The 19,613-nt window shown below is 39.0% G+C and overlaps 1 protein-coding gene across 3 annotated transcripts in view; it reads left to right on the top strand.

Annotated features, from left to right (window-relative positions):
- The window catches only part of gdpd4a (glycerophosphodiester phosphodiesterase domain containing 4a), a 29,330-nt gene that overhangs the window by 5,586 nt on the left and 4,131 nt on the right, over window positions 1–19,613 (top strand). For all 3 annotated transcript variants that reach the window (XM_060877554.1, XM_060877555.1, XM_060877553.1), the window contains exons 2-13: window positions 2,187–2,478; window positions 3,027–3,130; window positions 9,684–9,777; window positions 9,856–9,915; window positions 10,030–10,128; window positions 10,254–10,347; window positions 13,871–14,016; window positions 14,104–14,186; window positions 15,686–15,836; window positions 16,325–16,549; window positions 16,962–17,119; window positions 18,926–19,073. In XM_060877554.1, coding sequence (XP_060733537.1) covers window positions 2,296–2,478; window positions 3,027–3,130; window positions 9,684–9,777; window positions 9,856–9,915; window positions 10,030–10,128; window positions 10,254–10,347; window positions 13,871–14,016; window positions 14,104–14,186; window positions 15,686–15,836; window positions 16,325–16,549; window positions 16,962–17,119; window positions 18,926–19,073 — 1,545 coding nt within the window. In that variant the 5' untranslated portion in view covers window positions 2,187–2,295. The remainder of the gene's footprint in view (window positions 1–2,186; window positions 2,479–3,026; window positions 3,131–9,683; window positions 9,778–9,855; window positions 9,916–10,029; window positions 10,129–10,253; window positions 10,348–13,870; window positions 14,017–14,103; window positions 14,187–15,685; window positions 15,837–16,324; window positions 16,550–16,961; window positions 17,120–18,925; window positions 19,074–19,613) is intronic.

Raw genomic sequence — 19,613 nt, 5'->3', positions numbered from 1 at the left:
GACGACTTCTCTTGTCTCTTAGCGGTATTAGTCTTTTAGCGAATTTGTCTGACCTTTGTCCTCAACAAGGATTGAGGTTGTTTGAGCCGAGGACAGTCAGGAGTAAACACAATCAGCCTTGGCTTTTACATGATTTAATGTTCCATTAGATAATGAGGTGTAAAACGTATCTGACTTCATTTTAACCATAAGGTGTTCTTTAAATCTCCTGCTGAGAGAAAGAGAACACACTGCAAAAAAGTGAAAACATCTTAAATTGTAGTCAGTTTGGTCTTATAAGATTATAGTGTACCAAATATAAGATGATTAACCCAAAAGGTTTCTTGCACCATGTGCCTTAAGCTCACCCCTAACGAAGAAAAGAGAGTTTTTCAAGAACTAGCACAGTATTACAAAAAAGGGATCTTCAGTATTTCATAGGTTTTAGTTTGAAATGTTTTCTGAAAAGGGACCAGTGTCTTCTGTGCTTCTATATACATGAGCTATAATGTCAAAAGTATTTGGACACCCATCATCACACCTATATGTTTTTTCTGAACATCCTATTCTACATTTAATCTTCCCCTTTTCTTCTGGAAAGACTTTTCACTCCATTTTATGATAATGGTTCTGGAAATTTGTGCCCATTTAACCATAAGAGCATTAATGAGGTCAGGCCCTGAGGAAAAGTCAGCGCTCCATGCATTTCCTTCCAAAAGTCTTCAGTGGTGTTGAATTCAGGGCTCTATGCAGGCCGCCTGAGTTCTTTCACAGCAACCTTGGCACAATATTTCATCATGGAGCTTGCTTTGCCCACAAGAGCATTATCATGCTGGAACAGGTTTGAGTCCCTTAGTTGCAGTGTAGGGAAATAATAATGCCACTTAACACATAGACATCCTATACTATTAAATGGCAAAAGTTTAAAGACTGACATGAGTGTGATGGTCAGGAGTCCACAGACAGTATAGTGTACAACTTTCATTGTTTTCACACAGTTTCTATGTTTTTCTAATAGTGTAGTCTGTATGGATTAAACTGCTAAACATATTTTCATAAGTTAAGCCTGGATTAAGTTTGTAGTGTGAGTAAGTGTGTAAGTGTGTTGGCAAGATGGCTGCTGCATGGATCTTACCTGTGTACTCGATTGCATGGTGCATTACCAACAGTAATGGTGGGGGAATGGATGTGAAGGCAGGTAGTCAAGATTCACACACACACACACACACACACACACACACACACACACACACACATACACACGTGGCGAATTTGAAGTTTAGTTCCTGATTTTTGATATTTCTGAGTAATGCAGGGTTAAGTACATCACTTTATTATTGTTATTACATAGTTTTTTACACTGTAATATCAGGTAGGGAACGATTTAGGGAACGATTTAATGCTGAGGTACAACTGCTAACTGTATGCTGTGTTTGTTTGAGCCGATACAGAGAGTGATCATTAAGCAGCCCTCACTCTAATGGTTAACGTATCATTAACCATTAACCATGAACGTATCATTATTATTATTGCAGATTCATTATGCAGGAATTATATTTCTCAGGGATTTTGAGCTGTAGGTGGAATAGACATGGTAAGGAGCCATGTTTGTGGTAGATTGTGGCAGACATTTTAAAGCTTCTAATAATGTGGCCTTGAATGACTACGTAGAGGTGAGCATGTGTGTCTCGTACCTTCAGGGTTGGGATTTGATTCTCTTCCCTGTGTGTGATTGTGTCCTGTGATTGATTGGTGACTCTTCTTGGACAAATTGTACAGAAAATGGATGGATTTCATTTTATGTGGAATGGTGGCTAATTATATACCAATATATAACTGGGATGGTAATATTTTTCCATTCCCCCTCTTCCATATAAAAACATTCAGGCGTTAGCCTTTGAAAACAGTGTCACCTAACTTACTGAACAAATCTTTCTATTTTTCTTTCAATCTCTCTTCTATTTTTCTAGGTTTTGTATCTATATATATATATATATATATATATATATATATATATATATATATATATATATATATATATATATATTACTGACTTTTATTATTACTCTACACCTCACTGTTCTCGAGCCCTCTCTGTCCCCTATTAACTACTTGTTCTCTCTCTCTCTCTCTCTCTCTCTCTCTCTCTCTCTCTCTCTCTCTCTCTCTCTCTCTCTCTCTTTTTCTCCCTCTCTCTCCTACTGTAGGTCAGCTGCATGATGGACTGACCCCTGTTCTGTTGGCCTTGTATATCTCCTTTCCACTGTGGTGCGAGTGGGACTGAGTGCGTGAGTGACGTGTGCTCCATGGTGACCCATGGGCCGCTCTCCCATCAGCCTGTCCACACTGAAGCTGGGGAGGTTAAAGGTTATCCGCAGGCAGCTGCTTCAGCGCTACGAGCACCAGCCCTTCGTCTCTTGCCTGGCTGGACTCTATGGCTGCCAATGGAGGCGCTATCAAAGGGCCAGAGCCCAACCTGGGGAGTGCTGCTGTAGCAGGGTAAGAACTCACTCATTCACACATTATTGACATATTTGATGAGATAAGTATAATAATTGTGTATTTATTCCAGTTTGTCAGTTTCAGATAGCTGTGTTAAGCTCTAACTAACACACACACACACACACTGATTTTTTAGAAACAGCTTATTTAGAAGCTTTTCTTGCATTTGCTGACTTCACAAACTTGGCATCGATTAGACACGCTGCATTTTATGAACGCAGTTCCTCGCTTCAGACAAACAATTCCGTTCCACTTCAGCCCAAAAACATCCTTCTAAATGACAGATTACTATTATAGTCGTAACATCTTCTAGGCGATGAGAGTTGCTGTTAGAAACAGAGCAGGACAGGGACAGAGGACTGATTGGTGGATTGTTCCAACCTGCACTCGTTCGGTATGACTCATAGCATAAATTACTCAAAGTTCATGTTCTCAGAAGGACACTTCTCTGAACATCTCCTGCCTCACTCACACACACTGTGAATGATTAGGCTGTCATTACTGAAAGTTGTTTCTCTGTATGTTTTTCCTGATGATTATTTCAGTTGGAGTGCGCTAGTTTTATCCTCCTCATCATCACGTTTTTCCTGACACTGGTGTTCCTGTATTTCTGGAGTGAGGCTCAGAATGACTACGATGACTTTGATTGGTAAGTAAAGCCGTGATATTCGAAACGCCGGACAAATCCAAGGCTTATACGAAACACCAAGCCAATATAGACACAAAATTTAAAATGCAATTTTTGTAAAGCTTTCTGTCAATTTAGCCTTATAGGAAAGAGGAGAAATAAAACACTTTTGAATGTTGCCATTATACGAAAGTAATATACAGGATATTAACTTTTCATCAGCTGCATCTCAAAATCCTATTATTGATTATTTCCACATAACAACATATCCCATCATCTTTTATTCCTTACCATAGCCTTCTCTGACACTCTCACAGATATCATCATATCAAACAGTTTTTTCTGCCTTCTGACCGAAAGCACTCTTTTTTCTAGTTCAGATAGTTGCTTAAGGTCGGCTGAGCAGTACTTTGTGTAAAGTGTAAAGTGTAAAATGATTTATCATGCCATGGAGGACATGCATTTGACATACAGATAGATTTTGATAAGTTGCTGATATTGGGGCTTAGAATATAATTGGCAACATGGTTTCAGATAAGTTAAATTATCTTATATTTAAAGTCTTATTCACCTATAAATAAAAACTGAAAAATCCTATTGTCTGTCACATCAGAACAGAGTCGTCGTATCAGCATCATCTCCCTGGTAATATAAATACAACCTTTGAACAGTAGAAGTGCTAGGAAAGCATGTTGTTTTCACATCACTTATACACGCATAACAAGAATCATGAACATTGTGTTGTATGTTGCCATATTTTGTACACATAAACATTCAGTGCGTCTGTTGTATAGACCATGCAAAATAAGGTAAGAGTGCACTTTGTGGTTTGTGTGCTCTCCTCTGTTACTGTATACACTCCACTGTTACACACCACTGTTACTGTATACACTCCTCTGTTACTTTATACACACCACTGTTACTGTATACACTCCACTGTTACACACCACTGTTACTGTATACACTCCTCTGTTACTTTATACACTCCACTGTTACTGTATAAACTCCACTGTTACACACCACTGTTACTGTACACACTCAACTGTTACTATATACACTCCACTGTTACACACCACTGTTACTGTATACACTCCACTGTTACACACCACTGTTACTGTATAAACCCCACTGTTACACACCACTGTTACTGTACACACTCAACTGTTACTATATACACTCCACTGTTACACACCACTGTTACTGTATACACTCCACTGTTACACACCACTGTTACTGTATAAACTCCACTGTTACACACCACTGTTATTGTATACACTCCACTGTTACACACCACTGTTACTGTATAAACTCCACTGTTACACACCACTGTTATTGTATACACTCCACTGTTACACACCACTGTTACTGTATACACTCCACTGTTACACACCACTGTTATTGTATACACTCCTCTGTTACTTTATACACTCCATTGTTACTGTATAAACTCCACTGTTACACACCACTGTTACTCTACACACTCCACTTTTACACACCACTGTTACTGTATACACTCCGCTGTTACTGTATACACTTCGCTATTACTGTATACACTCCACTGTTACACACCACTGTTATTGTATACACTCCACTGTTACTGTATACACTCCACTGTTACTGTATACACTCCACTGTTACACGCCACTGTTATTGTATACACGCCACTGTTACTGTATACACTAGTGCTGCATGAGTAATCATATCGCAATCGCGATATCAAGCCTGTGCGATTATATGACGCAAAATGCTGCGATTTTATTAAATAAATAAATAATAAATAAATGCATGTGTGGACATGACAACCCATTCTCTCTGAAAGCTGTTTGCCTATTTCATACACTACACCGCTATCCGCTAATAAAAAAAAAAGACCAGTGAGTTTCAGTTTAGGCAGTGGCACGTGTGGCGCTTATGGTCATGTCGTGACTTTTTCCGGTGTGCAGCGCGGAATGGGTGAAGATGGATGCCGAGCAGACGGACACTGAACTGTAGTGTTAATTTCGTCAGACGAGACGAGACGAAATATGTTCGTCAAAAACCTTTTTTTCATGACTAAGACGAGACGATGACAAGACTGCACCACTGTCCAAAAACGCCGACTAAGACTAAATTAACATGCATTATTGTTGACGAAAAAAGACAAGACGTAAATGTTTTGTATAAAATAAAAACTAAGATAAAATCTCTCTTCATTTTCGTCTACAATTGCCTCTGCTTTTTCATCAGCTGTTACGCCTTTAAAATATTCACAACGCATTCGCGGCTTCGCGCTGTTGCTCAAGTTACAGGTCCGCGAAGCGGATCCCGCTTATTATATTGCTACCTACCAAATAAATCGATAATTTGATACAAAATGATGATTTGAAAAGGAGTTTATAGATTTAAAAACTATTGTATTGCTTCCTTTAAAGAAAAAAGTGCGCTCCGTCTCTACGTTTAGAATAATGTGTGTCCATGGCAACGCTCTATTTTTCATGGCAACGTTGTGTTATAGTTAGCAGCGGTCTGTTATCAAGAAATAAAATAGTGTGTGCGTAGAAAGAATTCGTCCACACGCCGCTCAAAAAAATAAATAAATAAATAAATAAATAGAAACTGAGCGCAAGTCCACCCTAGGTCTAGGCAGGCTTTTTGTGTTAAATTAGATTTCCTGTCACTGCGCAGGCTCTTTTATTGTACATGACAGCTTATGTCCCGATGAACGGTCTTTGCATTACGATTAAAAGCAGTATCAATAAAGTAAAAAATGTGATGTGCAGTCAAGTTCGAGTGTATGCACTGTTTAAACGAGTGTTCTCAACTTCTCACTGATACTTTTGTGATTCGCAGAGTTTTGACAAGTTTTATAGCCTTGATATTGTTTCTTATTCAAAAGTGGTGACAGAAAAAACTCAGCAACCCCAACCTGAAACCTCTTCCCTCACATCATAATCAAAATTAATAATTAGGCTTAAAAACAAATGTATATGTAAGGGAATCAAGTTTAACGATTACATGTAATATTGCTCCAAATATCATCAATAATGGTGTGTGCAATACCATGTATAACTTGCATTAAGTTGGTATATATACACCTACAGTTTTGATCTTAGGCTTTTCATTAAGTTATTTATTTCCATTATAACACTTGTGTTCCTGATATTATTGCATTTAATGAGGCCTCGTTGTATTTATTCTTACAATAGATTCCAGATGTGGTCAAGCTACAATTTTTTTACTAAAACTAGACTAAAATTAAAAGACTTTTAGTCGACTAAAACTTGACTAAGATACCTTGAGTTTTTTGTTGACTAAAACTAGACTAAAATGATGGGACTTTTAGTCGACTAAAACTTGACTAACAAAAAAAGATATGTGAATGACTAAATATGACTAAAACTAACAAGGACATTTGGCACAAGACTAAGACTAAATTAAAAATAGGTGATGAAATGAACACTACTGAACTGGTGGCCAGAAAAAATGCTACCTCTGTTATATGGCGATATTTTGGCTATAAGATATCCGACACTGAGCAGAGAGAGGTACTGTGCAGAATTTGTAAAAATAAAGTTGCTACATCACATGGCAACACGACAAGCTTATATCAGCACCTGAAACAGCACAGAGAAAAGTATGATGAATGCATGAAGGTAAAAACCCAGATTAGTAAAGAAACAACTGAACAAAAAGAACAATCTGTAAGACAAAAAAAAACAAACCACAATTACAGATGTGTTTGAGAGTGTTGCGCCATATGAAAGGTCTTCACAGAGATACAGTATAGAGAAATCACCAACTATATAACACACTGCTTGGCAGGAGACATGTTGCCCATATACACCGTTAGCAAGGGCGGATTTCAGAAAATGATCCGCACACTGGACAAGAGGTACCAGCTGCCCTCGCGGAACTATTTCTCACAAGTTGCAATCCCTGAGCTTTATGCTATATGCTTGTTTTTTTTGGCAAAGAACCTCTCAAGTGATAAGTAGAGCTTTTTAGAAAGAGGATTTGGAAGTACCAGTTTGTGGCTTTGTTTTTGTTTTTGTAAATGACCAACAACAGTTTTAGTGGTTTGAACCACACATTTATATCCAAATTCCTTTATAATCCAAAAGTTTATACAAAAATGTTACGTCCAGGTAAAATATCCCTGTTTGGACAGAATGTTCAAAATATCTTATTTTCATGAACATAGAAATTACTTTGTTCTATTTATTATATTTAGCTGTACTATTGAGACAATACCAAGTTTGTTTGCAGTAATGCAAAGATGTTATTTTGTAAAAATATTTTAATTTGAAAACGTTTTGCATTTGTTTGTTGTTGTTGCGTTTGAGTTGAGAAATACAAATTTCAGCATTATCAGTAATCTGTGTGTGCATTTTCCTTGAGAACCAAGCAAGTTGACTCATGATACCATTTGTTTATTACTGTATATTGCAATCGCATATCGCAATCGCAATATTGACCTCAATAATCGCAATATGACATTTTCCCTAAATCGTGCAGCCCTAGTATACACTCCACTGTTACTGTATACACTCCACTGTTATTGTATACACTCCGCTGTTACTGTATACACTTCGCTATTACTGTATACACTCCACTGTTACACACCACTGTTATTGTATACACTCCACTGTTACTGTATACACTCCACTGTTACTGTATACACTCCACTGTTACTGTATACACTCCACTGTTACACTTTGTTGTTGCTTTATGCACTACGCTGTTACTGTATACACTCCAATGTTACTTTATACATTCCATAACGTTATACGTTACTGTATACACTCCACTGTTACTGTGTACACTCCACTGTTACACTTTGTTGTTGCTTTATACACTCCACTGTTACTGTATACACTCCAATGTTACTTTATACATTCCACTGTTACACTCCACTGTTACTGCATACACTCCACTGTTACACTCCACTGTTACTGTATACACTCCTCTGTTACAGTCCACTGTCACTGTTACAGTCCACTGTCACTGTTACAGTCCACTGTTACTGTATTCACTCCACTGTTACACTTTGTTGTTGCTTTATACACCACGCTGTTACTGCATACACTCCAATGTTATGTTATACATTCCACTGTTACACTCCACTGTTACACGCCACTGTTATTGTATACACGCTACTGTTACTGTATACACTCCACTGTTACTGTATACACTCCACTGTTACTGTATACACTCCACTGTTACAGTCCACTGTTACTGTATACACTCCGCTGTTACTGTATACACTTCGCTGTTACTGTATACACTTCGCTATTACTGTATACACTCCACTGTTACATGCCACTGTTATTGTATACACTCCACTGTTATTGTATACACTCCACTGTTACAGTCCACTGTTACTGTACACTTCACTGTTACTGTATACAGTCCACTGTTACTGTATACACTTCACTGTTACTGTATACACTCCACTGTTACTGTATACACTCCACTGTTACTGTATACACTCCACTGTTACAGTCCACTGTTACTGTACACTCCACTGTTACTGTATACACTCCACTGTTACACTTTGTTGTTGCTTTATACACTTCACTGTTACTTTATACATTCCACTGTTACACTCCTCTGTTACTGTATACACTCCACTGTTACACACCACTGTTACTGTATACACTCTGCTGTTACTGTATACACTCTGCTGTTACTGTATACACTCCACTGTTACACACCACTGTTACTGTATACACTCCGCTGTTACTGTATACACTCCACTGTTACACTCCACTTTTACTATATACACTCCGCTGTTACTGTATACACTCCACTGTTACACTCCACTTTTACTATATACACTCCACTGTTACTGTATACACTCCACTGTTACACACCACTGTTACTGTATACACTCCGCTGTTACTGTATACACTCCACTGTTACACTCCACTTTTACTATATACACTCCGCTGTTACTGTATACACTCCACTGTTACACTCCACTTTTACTATATACACTCCACTGTTACTGTATACACTCCACTGTTACACACCACTGTTACTGTATACACTCCGCTGTTACTGTATACACTCCACTGTTACACTCCACTTTTACTATATACACTCCGCTGTTACTGTATACACTCCACTGTTACACTCCACTTTTACTATATACACTCCACTGTTACTGTATACACTCCACTGTTACACTCCACTTTTACTATATATACTCCACTGTTACTGTATACACTCCAGTGTTATACTCCACTGTTACTGTATACACTACGGTGTTACATTCACTGTTACTGTGTACAATACGCTGTTACTGTGTACACTCCACTGTTACACTTTACTGTTACTGTATACACTCCACTGTTACCTTGTATGTGATAAAGAGTAAATAATATGGTGTTATAAAAACAGCTTGCAAGACGTTTTAAAACTAGGTGTAGGTCATGATGATCTCAGTCGCAATGGATCTCAGTCAATCTACTGAGTCACTTTTTTACTTCTTTCACCATTTAAAAACAGGCAAAGTTACTAATTATTACTAAGCCTAAACTATGCCACTAAAATGATGTAAATAAAGTTATAATTTGATTTTCTCTGCCCTCAGGTTTAACTTTGGGAATATGGGCTTCTGGTTTCCCTGGTCAGTGGTGCTGCTGGTGGTGGCTGCAGCACTTTTCACCTACATCGCCCTCCTGCTGGTGAGACTATAGAACTGCAGTATTAAATGGTGTTTTTTTCGGTGTGTATTTCATTTAATGACTGTTCTTCATTTGCAGGTCTTAGCAGTGTGTCTTCTCTCTGAGGGACAGAGGCTTTATCTGCACTGGAGCCACAAAGTAAACACTTTTCCAAAACACATTCAAATATTTATGCAACCTCAGTGTTAAATTGCTCTTATTAATATGTAAACCCTGATTTTTTGGATATCTGTGTTGTTTTCTGCTGTGAAGATTGGTATCCTGGTGACCCTGGCATTCTCGGTCAGTGCCACAGCTGTGCTCTCGGATCTGTGGAGCAAAGAGTGGCAGACCCTCCTCCTGTCCTTTCAGGTTGCTTAGTCTTAACCTGTCATTATTTTAAATGGCATTTGAAACACACATCACCTTGTTTCAAGTGTCAGATTAAAATAGCGGGTCCATTACTATAATGATGGCTTTCGTACATTTTTCTGTAGGTCACAGCACCTTTTCTGCATGTGGGTGGAGTCTCACTCATGGCTCTTCTGTCCTGGCCAATAGCCTTGCACTTCTTTCGAATGAATAAGAAAGGTAAGTGTTGCATTTTGCAATCTATCCATCTATCTATCTATCTATCTATCTATCTATCTATCTATCTGTCTGTCTGTCTGTCTGTCTGTCTGTCTGTCTGTCTGTCTGTCTGTCTATCTATCTATCTATCTATCTATCTGTCTATCTACTGTATCTATCTATCTACTGTATCTATGGATCATGTCACCCAAATGAGTATGTTTTCCTTTTGAGTCTGGTTCCTCTTATGGTTTCTTCCTCATACCATCTAAGCGAGTTTTTCCTAGATACAGTTGCCTCAGGCTTGCTCATTAGAGATAAATTGGAATAAATGCAAATAAATTTACATAAACATTTCATGTTCTGTAAAGCTTCTCTGAGACAATGTTGTTAAAAGCACTGCACTACAAAATAAATTGAATTGAATTGAATTGAACTTTCTATGGCCTTGAGCTTGTTTGGATTAAATTCAAAATCTAATCACTTTCTGTAGTGGGTACAAAGATATTTCAGTATAAATCCTACAAACATTCAACAGATTGTACTTGATAGTTTGGGCTAACTAGAATCATGGACAATAAGACATTATTTTTTAACTCACTTTTTTAAAGCAGTGTGTCATGACACATTAGCTGTCCTTCACAGGAAGAACTTTCTCACTTTTCCCTCTTTTGTATTCCTCTCACTCTTTCTCTCATCCCTCTGTCTCTGGTTGTCATGGGCAACGTGAGGCTGAGTCATGTCTGGGGCTCTTATTGGGGCCTTGATGAAGGGATGATTAACGAGCGAGTGAGAAAAAGCGGGAATCGCACACACCCTTTCGCTCCGGCCGTGTCAGACGCTCATCCCTGGACACACCAGCTCTATTGTTCGTACAACACACTGTCATCTTTCTCTCCCCTCTGCCTTACCCTTACTCTTTCTTTCTCTTTTGCTCTCTTGCAACACAAAGACATCTTCAGACTAACCCTGAGAAATCAAGTCAGCTTTCATTTTAAAAAATGCTTTCAGTTTATTTCACTTGTAGAACAATATGACTCATTTATAATGAGATTTACAACCACGGACATTGCAGGCATTCCAGACACACACATTAAAATACCCATTTTGATGCAGTTATATGCAGAGTTTGATGACGTGTTAACTGGCAGAGGCTTTATAGGCAGCTCGGCTGTTCGAATACAGCAGAGACATAAACTCGGGTAATATCTTATTTCTCTTCATTGTGTAATGGCCAAATTTGTGCCAATTCTGAGACTCCCAATGGATTATACTGCAGCAGTATGAGTATATCGACTTGGGCAGTGGTCCATCTATTATGTTCATGAGCATTTTTCTTTGCACGAGAAAGCTCGAGAAGAGATACTAAGTAAATCAGATTTGGAGCATGCTGCAAATGTTGGTTATGATTACTTAAGTGCATGGTTTGTTCCAATCAGGTTGTTTCTAAGCAGCTTATTTTCTGTTTGTTTCATAAGCCGTCATAACGCTTTTAAACTACTGTGAGTACCATAGAATTATTTTACTGCTACAGTGTTTTATGATGCATTATCGGTGTATAAAGTGGCCAGTCAAACATATAGGTCCCCAATTTAGGATAATAAATAACTTTGGACCTTACACCTCGTTTAATCCTTCTTCCTAAAGAAGAAGACTTCTCATATTCAGGTCTGGATTTCCAAGTTGTAGTCGTATCTATATTGTTCCTCCAAACCATCATTTTCTTTTAATGCTTTTTTTTAACACTAAGATGGCAGAAGTGTTCGTCCTGCTGTGATTGTCTGAGAAGCCACCTGTCTTTGTATTACTTTGCATGTATGGAACATTGGAAGATGTAGGAGAAGATTAATGCTTTTAATTTACATTTATTAAAAATGTTTATACAGCAGGGTTGTTGAAGTCTCATATCTGATGGTGTGGATTTACGTTTTCTATAACCTCAGCACTATTAAAAGATTTTAATAATACACTGTAATTCCCTTAGTAACAGATCATTCACACAGACAGAGTTACATAATCTAAGACTAATAATAAACAGATTATAATCCAAAGGAGTCTCCAGTGGCAGGGCTTTGGAATAGTCAGTAAACTGTCCGCCGTGTGGGATTTTCAGTGGGCTTTCTGCTTTCTCTGTATCATGACTAGTTCTGTTTTTTTTGTTCCTGTCAATCTCAAGAGAGAGTACCACATCACACAACCCTGACACTGATTCATTTCATATAACAGCACACCACATCATCTTTTATTCCTTAATTAAGATGGAATTGTGTTATAATTTTTCTTTTTTGTTTTTTAATAAGCTCTGTAGATTGTTAGACTGGAAAAGCAGTCATCTTGGACGTGCCATGTATCTACAGCATTGGTGAAATCGATTCAAAAGTTTATAAATGTTCTACTAAAAATAAAACACTGAGTATCATGATCATCATCAGAAACTGTATAGAACTACTATGTATGTATGAAATAGTTTTGTGAAATAATGCTTATGCTTTGAATAATGGCTGGGGTATTTAACTTTAAACTTCTTTTCAAAGTCTAGTTATAACATGACTGAATGGTGACAACATTTAACTTTTTAGTGCTTAACTACTGTATATTACTAATTTCAACTGAAGTGGCAAATTCATTCTTCTCTGTGCCATTGTCTTTAAACGGCCATGCTTTCAGCTCTCTAAACAGACCCGAGAGGGTAAATGAAATGAAAACTTAGTGTCTAATGCCTGTAAATACAAATACATGCACAATGAATGTTAATGTGTTCAGTTCTAGTGTCAGATGAGCTGCCTTTAGCTAAATCATTTACATATAGCACACGACTGGATGACCTGAAACTTTGGATCTGCTATTGAAGGCGAGCTGGTTCATGTTTAAAAATTGGCGTAGCTGAACACAAAGGTTTTTTTTTCATACTGATCGGCTCTGCTTTTTCCTTAGCATTTTCCTCCCCTTTTTTCTCAACGGTCACAACACTCTGCCTGTTGACACCCTCTTCATAAAAGTATATAAAATTCAGTACTAGCTGGGTGAATCTACAAAAACAAGCAGCTTATCATGCATTAACACCCCACTCTCTGCACCACATTCCCTCTAAAACTCTATCACTACTCAGTTGGACTCATCATCTCTTTAGGGTACAAGGAACACAAGGCTCTTCTCTGTCCTGGAGCTCAGGTGGTAGAGCTAACATACCCTGGCTGTCTATACGGCTGTGTCACTGGTTGTGGTTATTTGGTCCCTTGACCATGAAAATGTCACATACAGTAATGTGAACACTAACCCAGAGGTATTGGATATTATCCATAAGGGATCACCTTGGCTGCAGGTTTTTATTTACAGCCAAATTGGAGGCACACGTGACTGAAGACTAAATTGACTAAAGTGAAATCAGGTCTCTTTCTGGATTAAAGACCTAACTAATCTGCACTAACTAGTGTGTCTAAATAAGTTATCAGACTTTCTAAACACAGCATTATGAGAAATACACAAGGCATGCACGCTCCCGGGTTTCTCAAAACCATTCAACCTTGTCCCTTTTGTGTTATAGTGAGACAGGTGGCCATCATGGGCTCGTACTTGGCTGTTCTCTTTGCCTTGTACCTGGTTCCTCTGGGCATGTATTCCCCCTGCATTAAAGAGGAGGGCACGCTGGGCCCAGCACCAATTCTCATCGGGCACAGAGGTGCTCCCATGGTAAAGACACCTCCTCAGATCATCATGTGATTCCTGTCAGGGGAAAAGTGTTGAAATGAATCTGTTACTGTGTGTCGATCCTTGCAGCTCGCACCAGAAAATACACAGCTGTCCTTCCAGAAAGCTGTGGAGGCTGGAGGAGAGGGACTAGAGACTGATGTCACTATTAGGTGAGCTGAGTCTGTCGCTAACTTTTCTCTCTGTTTCTCCGACTCTGATATTGTGAGAACAGTCACACTTTGTGACAGACAGTCTTCCTTACAGTATGTCTTTCTGTCTCTCACTTATTAGAGGGCTCAGTCGCTCAGTTGTCTTTATATCTGCATTTCTTCTGTCTGCCAGTCCCCCTTTTTTTTTTTTTGCACTCTTATCCTGTTTGTCTGTCTTTTTTTTTTTTTTTTTTTTGTTCTGTCTTTCTTTCACCCCAGGGAAACTGCTAAATGAACACAGTATGAAATGTTCACTCCGTTCCTCCTTATCTGATGTAACTATTAGATGAACACAATATCTCTCTGTCATGTCACTGTTAAATTAGGATAATCCCTCTCTCCTCTGCAGCAGTTTTTTTTTTCTCTTTCTGTTCTCTTTTCTCTTGTTCTAATGTCTATTAGGTAAAGGCAGTCTCTGCACCTGTTTCTTTGTCTTTCTTTATTTTTTTTTCCATTCTCTCTTTGTGGTGTCACTCTCTCTCTCTCTCTCTCACTCTCTCTCTCTCTCTCTCTGTGTGAGTGAGCCTTATGTTTTCACCTCCTCATTACACCTGATTACGGCTAACTTCCTACTCGCCAGCAACGTCCATTCCATGCAATCCACTCTCTGATCCCTGCCAAGTCAAAGACACCAGTCACAGCCTTTAATGAGATCCTCATTCATCAAATCTTTCCACCGAGCACAGGGTCATGCCATTCAGGTGGCCTCTATAAATAGAGCTCAGACGCAGTTCGCTTCCTGGTGCCACCTCCGTCCTTCCATGACGAGCAAATGAGCTCATTATCTGCTGGCTAATCCTGTTAGAAGGCCCATGGTGCAATAAGGAGCTGTGCGGTGCCCCGGTTAGCAGGGCTGAGAAGTAGGAGGAGTTGGTACACATCACATCAAAGTCAGGGGTGACCCATGATATCTGTGTTGCATGCATTTAAAAAATAACATCAAAGTGGTGTTCTGACACAGATACATAAATACCACCAGACTGCATGCAAGTACTTACTGTATTAGCAAATCAAAAGCTTTCATCTGAGGAGGTTCTGTCACATTCATCTTCGCAGCCTGCCATACTGTTAATCTGGCATATAGTTAAATATATGGTTTTCACTTCTTCTTAACTATTGAAATTGTTAGCAAAAGAAAAAACCCACAAAAACAACAGAGGTTGCAGTCATTTAACTTGACTTCCACCTCCAGTGTGAATCACCATGAAGGATTTTTCCCAATATTCGTACAGGGATTGTCTCTCTCACTGATTACTTCAGCGTCATGTAAGAGTCGAGCAGGCATGTCGATAACAATTTAAATAAAACTTAAATATAGGATTGTGGCCAGAATTTTGGTAAACATTATTAGTAATGTTTTTATTATTAGTAGTATTATTAATAACTGTGGTTGCTTTGCCTTTTTCACACTGTTCACAGCAAACAGAACCGCAATAATCTCAAGTGTTTTATCCTGGCAGCTTCGACGGTGTCCCCTTCCTCATGCATGACAGCACACTGAGGAGAACCACTGATGTACGCAAAGTCTTTCCAAACCGGACAAACACTCCAGCAGCCATGTTCACCTGGGCCGAGCTGGAGATGCTCAATGCTGGAGACTGGTTCCTGCAGGTGACAACATGGACAATTCCACGTTACACAGTGATGATAGTATGGCTAATATAGAACGACTTTCAGCCCAATGATCAGAGCTCACAAATATTAGCACCTAAGTCTACAGCTAATATCAAACCATAACAAAAGTAGTTAAATGCATATGCCCAGTGCTTGTGCAATGACCCTGAGTGATCTTCCCTCTTTACTCAGCTTCTTCCATAGACAGCTCTCTAGTCTTCATGTTGGTTTATCCTTAACAACAAATACAGACTTGACAGGAAAAACCTTGGGTGTCAAACCTACAGTATCATATCAGGTGTTCACTTGAATTTACGGTGTTGTAGAAAATACTTAGACACAACAGACAGTTTGATTTTAGTTATGACTGTTTTTTGTGGTACAGCAGGCGGGAATGTGGTAAACTTTTATCCAGATTGAATCCTAGAACGTGTTTCATAGTAATGATATCCACAATCACAGGATTTCATTTTCTCTTTGTCCAGAGGGATCCCTTTGGAACAGCCTCATTTTTGGACCCAGATGATCGAGCCCAGGTGGAGAACCAGACTGTGCCCACACTAAAAGAGTTTTTAGACTTAGCTGCACATCACAGGAGTTTGGTGATCTTTGACCTCCGTCGACCACCTCCAGGTCACCCGTACCGGAACTCGTGGATCACTCGAACTTTGGAGGTCATCCATAATGAATCCTTCATCAACTCTAGCCAGGTAGTGTGTCTCTTATACGGCATGAAGTGTGCATGTTCTTAAGACTTTGTCTAGGCCTAAAATGAACAAAAGAATGGAGAGATGTTCAAATAGTGTACAAAAAAGAAGGATGGACTAGAAGTAAGACGCATCAGACCTTTGCCATCGGTTATAGAAAGGCAAAGCTTATGCAGAGGGTATGTGACTGTTTTAGACAATGCACTGAAAGAGAAAATGAAAAAGCAGCCCTGGGTATATTTGGTTAAAATAAATCTTTGTCCAATTCATGTTAGACCTTTCTAGAGCAGAGATTGTGAAAATATTATATGTGCTTGATCTTTTGCTTTCTTTTCACACTCACTACATGTTATTTGGCCCCTTAATTCATATCAGGAATTGTTTCTTGATCCCTCCCTCACCCTTGTGTGTGTAGGTGCTGTGGCTTCCAGCAGATCAGAGGGACCTGGTGCAGGAGCTTGATCCGGAGCTGCAGCAGACTTCCGGGAGCCGAGCATCCATCGAGGAGCTGCAGGAGAGCAACATTGTCCGTCTCAACCTACACTACAGCTCTATGTCCCAGGAGCAGATCAGGTATAAACTCCCGCTCTAGGGGTAGAATTGAGAGATCTGTAGACTACTTTGTTCTCACCCAACTAAAAAAAGCCCAGCAGTGGTTGATGTTAGCAGTGAACTTGTGTAAGTTTTTCGAGTTGCATGACAGAAAGATGCTGTAGTACTTCCTCTTGATATTTTCACAGAACACAGGTTGCAGTTTACTTTGCTTAAAATAGCCTCATTCTTTACGAAATACATCCAAATCACTGTCATTTTGTATCAGTGAGACTTAGTTGGTGAGCATGGTTTGGTGAGCATCACTTTGGATGTACAGAAGAGGAGATAGATATAAACTAGAAGTAGAAGTGGAGCTGAATATGTGACAGACTATATAATAATTGATAGAATAGCCAAGAAAGAATAGTGATTCTCATATTTATTTATTTATTTATTTCACATAAACAGTGAGAGGACCTAAACATGGAAATTTGAATCTAATGCTAACACGGTGTAAAAACTGCAACACATTGTTCCCATTCGGCTGAAATGTTACGCGGTGAAAGACACTACAGAGATTCAAATTTCAATATCAGTTTTCTTCATAAATCTGGCCCCTGAACACTATGAGCAATGCTTTGTTCATTTGGCTATGTCTATAACTTGGGGCATTATTAAACACAGACCTCACTAACATTTGCACAGAAAACAGTTTCTTGTTCTTTATAACCATCTGTCTAACTTTATGACATGACTGTATCAACAATTACAACTTCTTCTTTTTTTATTTTTTGTTAATCACTTTGGCATAATATAGAACCTGTAACGTGTAAAGCTTAGTGCATTCATATTAACCTGTGAATTAAACGACAGCTTGCATTACAGTCCGAGCTGATGTTAAATTGATTAATTAACACCTTCTGACTGCTCAAGCATTGAACAGCAATGTGGTATAAAGAACTTTGTAAGCAACAATGCTGTTCTCTTAGCAAGCAGAGATTATTAAATGAAATTAAAATCTGCTAGAGAAACAGCTGTCTAATCTTTAGTGGGTGTTGCAATTTAGAGTGACTTGTAAGTTCATTTCTTTCCCTAAGCCTGGGGTCGGCAAACTTAAACACTGAAAGAGCCACTTTGACCCTTTTCCCACAGGAAAAAAAAACACAGGGAGCCACAAAATCCTTTTGACATCTAAAATGATCGTTTTCTTACCTTTATGGAAAGTATAGAAAAAACTGTAGTGTGTTGCATTTATGAAGTCAATGAACTGCTACCGAGTAAATGAAATTTTATTTCTCCAAGCAAACAAAAATATTTTGAACAGTTTGAACTAACCTTAACAAAAAAGACACTGGGTTGAAGGTTACTTTCAAATAAAATGTACAATGTCTAATTGAGTCCTCTTCGTATTCGTGACATACAAATTTTAACTTGCCGGCTGCAGCAAACCAAAACTGCGTCTGCTTCTGTGTCGGATTTCGCAAGTCGGCAGTTATGACGCATATTTTGAACGACAAAAAAATTAAACACGGTTTATTTTAATGTTACAAGAGCATCATAATTTTAGAATTTAGAATTAAATTGAAAAAAAAACCCCCAAAAAACTAACTAACTAAAATAAAATAAATTTAAATTAAATGTTTATTTTCCAAATCTACATGGAGCTGCAGCAGAGGGATGAAAGAGCCACTTGCGGCTCCGGAGCCACGGGTTGCCGACCCCTGCCCTAAGCAGATACAATATGGAAAAGCAACAAGATTCATTGTGAGGATTAGGATCTCAAGAATTAAACCATCATTTAAACTTAATAAGATGTCTTTTCTTTTCACTTGTGTTTCTCCTCAGTAAATATGCCTCTGTGAACATCAGCACTAACCTGTATGTGATCAGTCAGCCTTGGTTGTTCTCTCTGGCCTGGTGTGCCGGCGCTCATTCAGTCACCACCAACGCACCGCACCTCCTCAAGATCCTCCACAAGCCCATCTTCCTCATGGTGAGAGACGCTGCACATGGTGACCCACTTGCACATCTTGTTCAAAGGATACTTATGAGCACCATGTGAACTTGTGAACTTGTGTGTGAAGCATAGCTAAACATAGTTTAGGGGAAGTCGTGGCCTAATGGTTAGAGAGTCTGACTCCTAACCCTAAGGTTGTGGGTTCGAGTCTCGGGCCGGCCACAACTGAGGTGCCCTTGAGCAAGGCACCGAACTCCCCCAACTGCTCCCCAGGCGCCGCAGCATAAATGGCTGCCCACTGCTCCGGGTGTGTGTTCACGGTGTGTGTGTGTGTGTTCACTGCTGTGTGTGTGCACTTTGGATGGGTTAAATGCAGAGAACAAATTCTGAGTATGGGTCACCGTACTTAGCTGTATGTCACATCACTTCACTTTCACTTATAGTGGCCTTGATCTCTGGGCCAAAATCAACTTTGCTAAACGCACATACACACATTCTTCAGACTTGTGTATGAGGTACAGTCCAAGGCACAATTGTCCTAAAAGTGATTCTGATGATAAAATACAGTATATTTAA

The sequence above is a fragment of the Tachysurus vachellii genome, chromosome 9, assembly GCF_030014155.1.
Source record: "Tachysurus vachellii isolate PV-2020 chromosome 9, HZAU_Pvac_v1, whole genome shotgun sequence".
Classification (NCBI taxonomy): Eukaryota; Metazoa; Chordata; class Actinopteri; order Siluriformes; family Bagridae; genus Tachysurus; species Tachysurus vachellii.
Note: the sequence above shows the minus strand (reverse complement) of the source record. Positions and strands in the feature narration are given on the sequence as shown.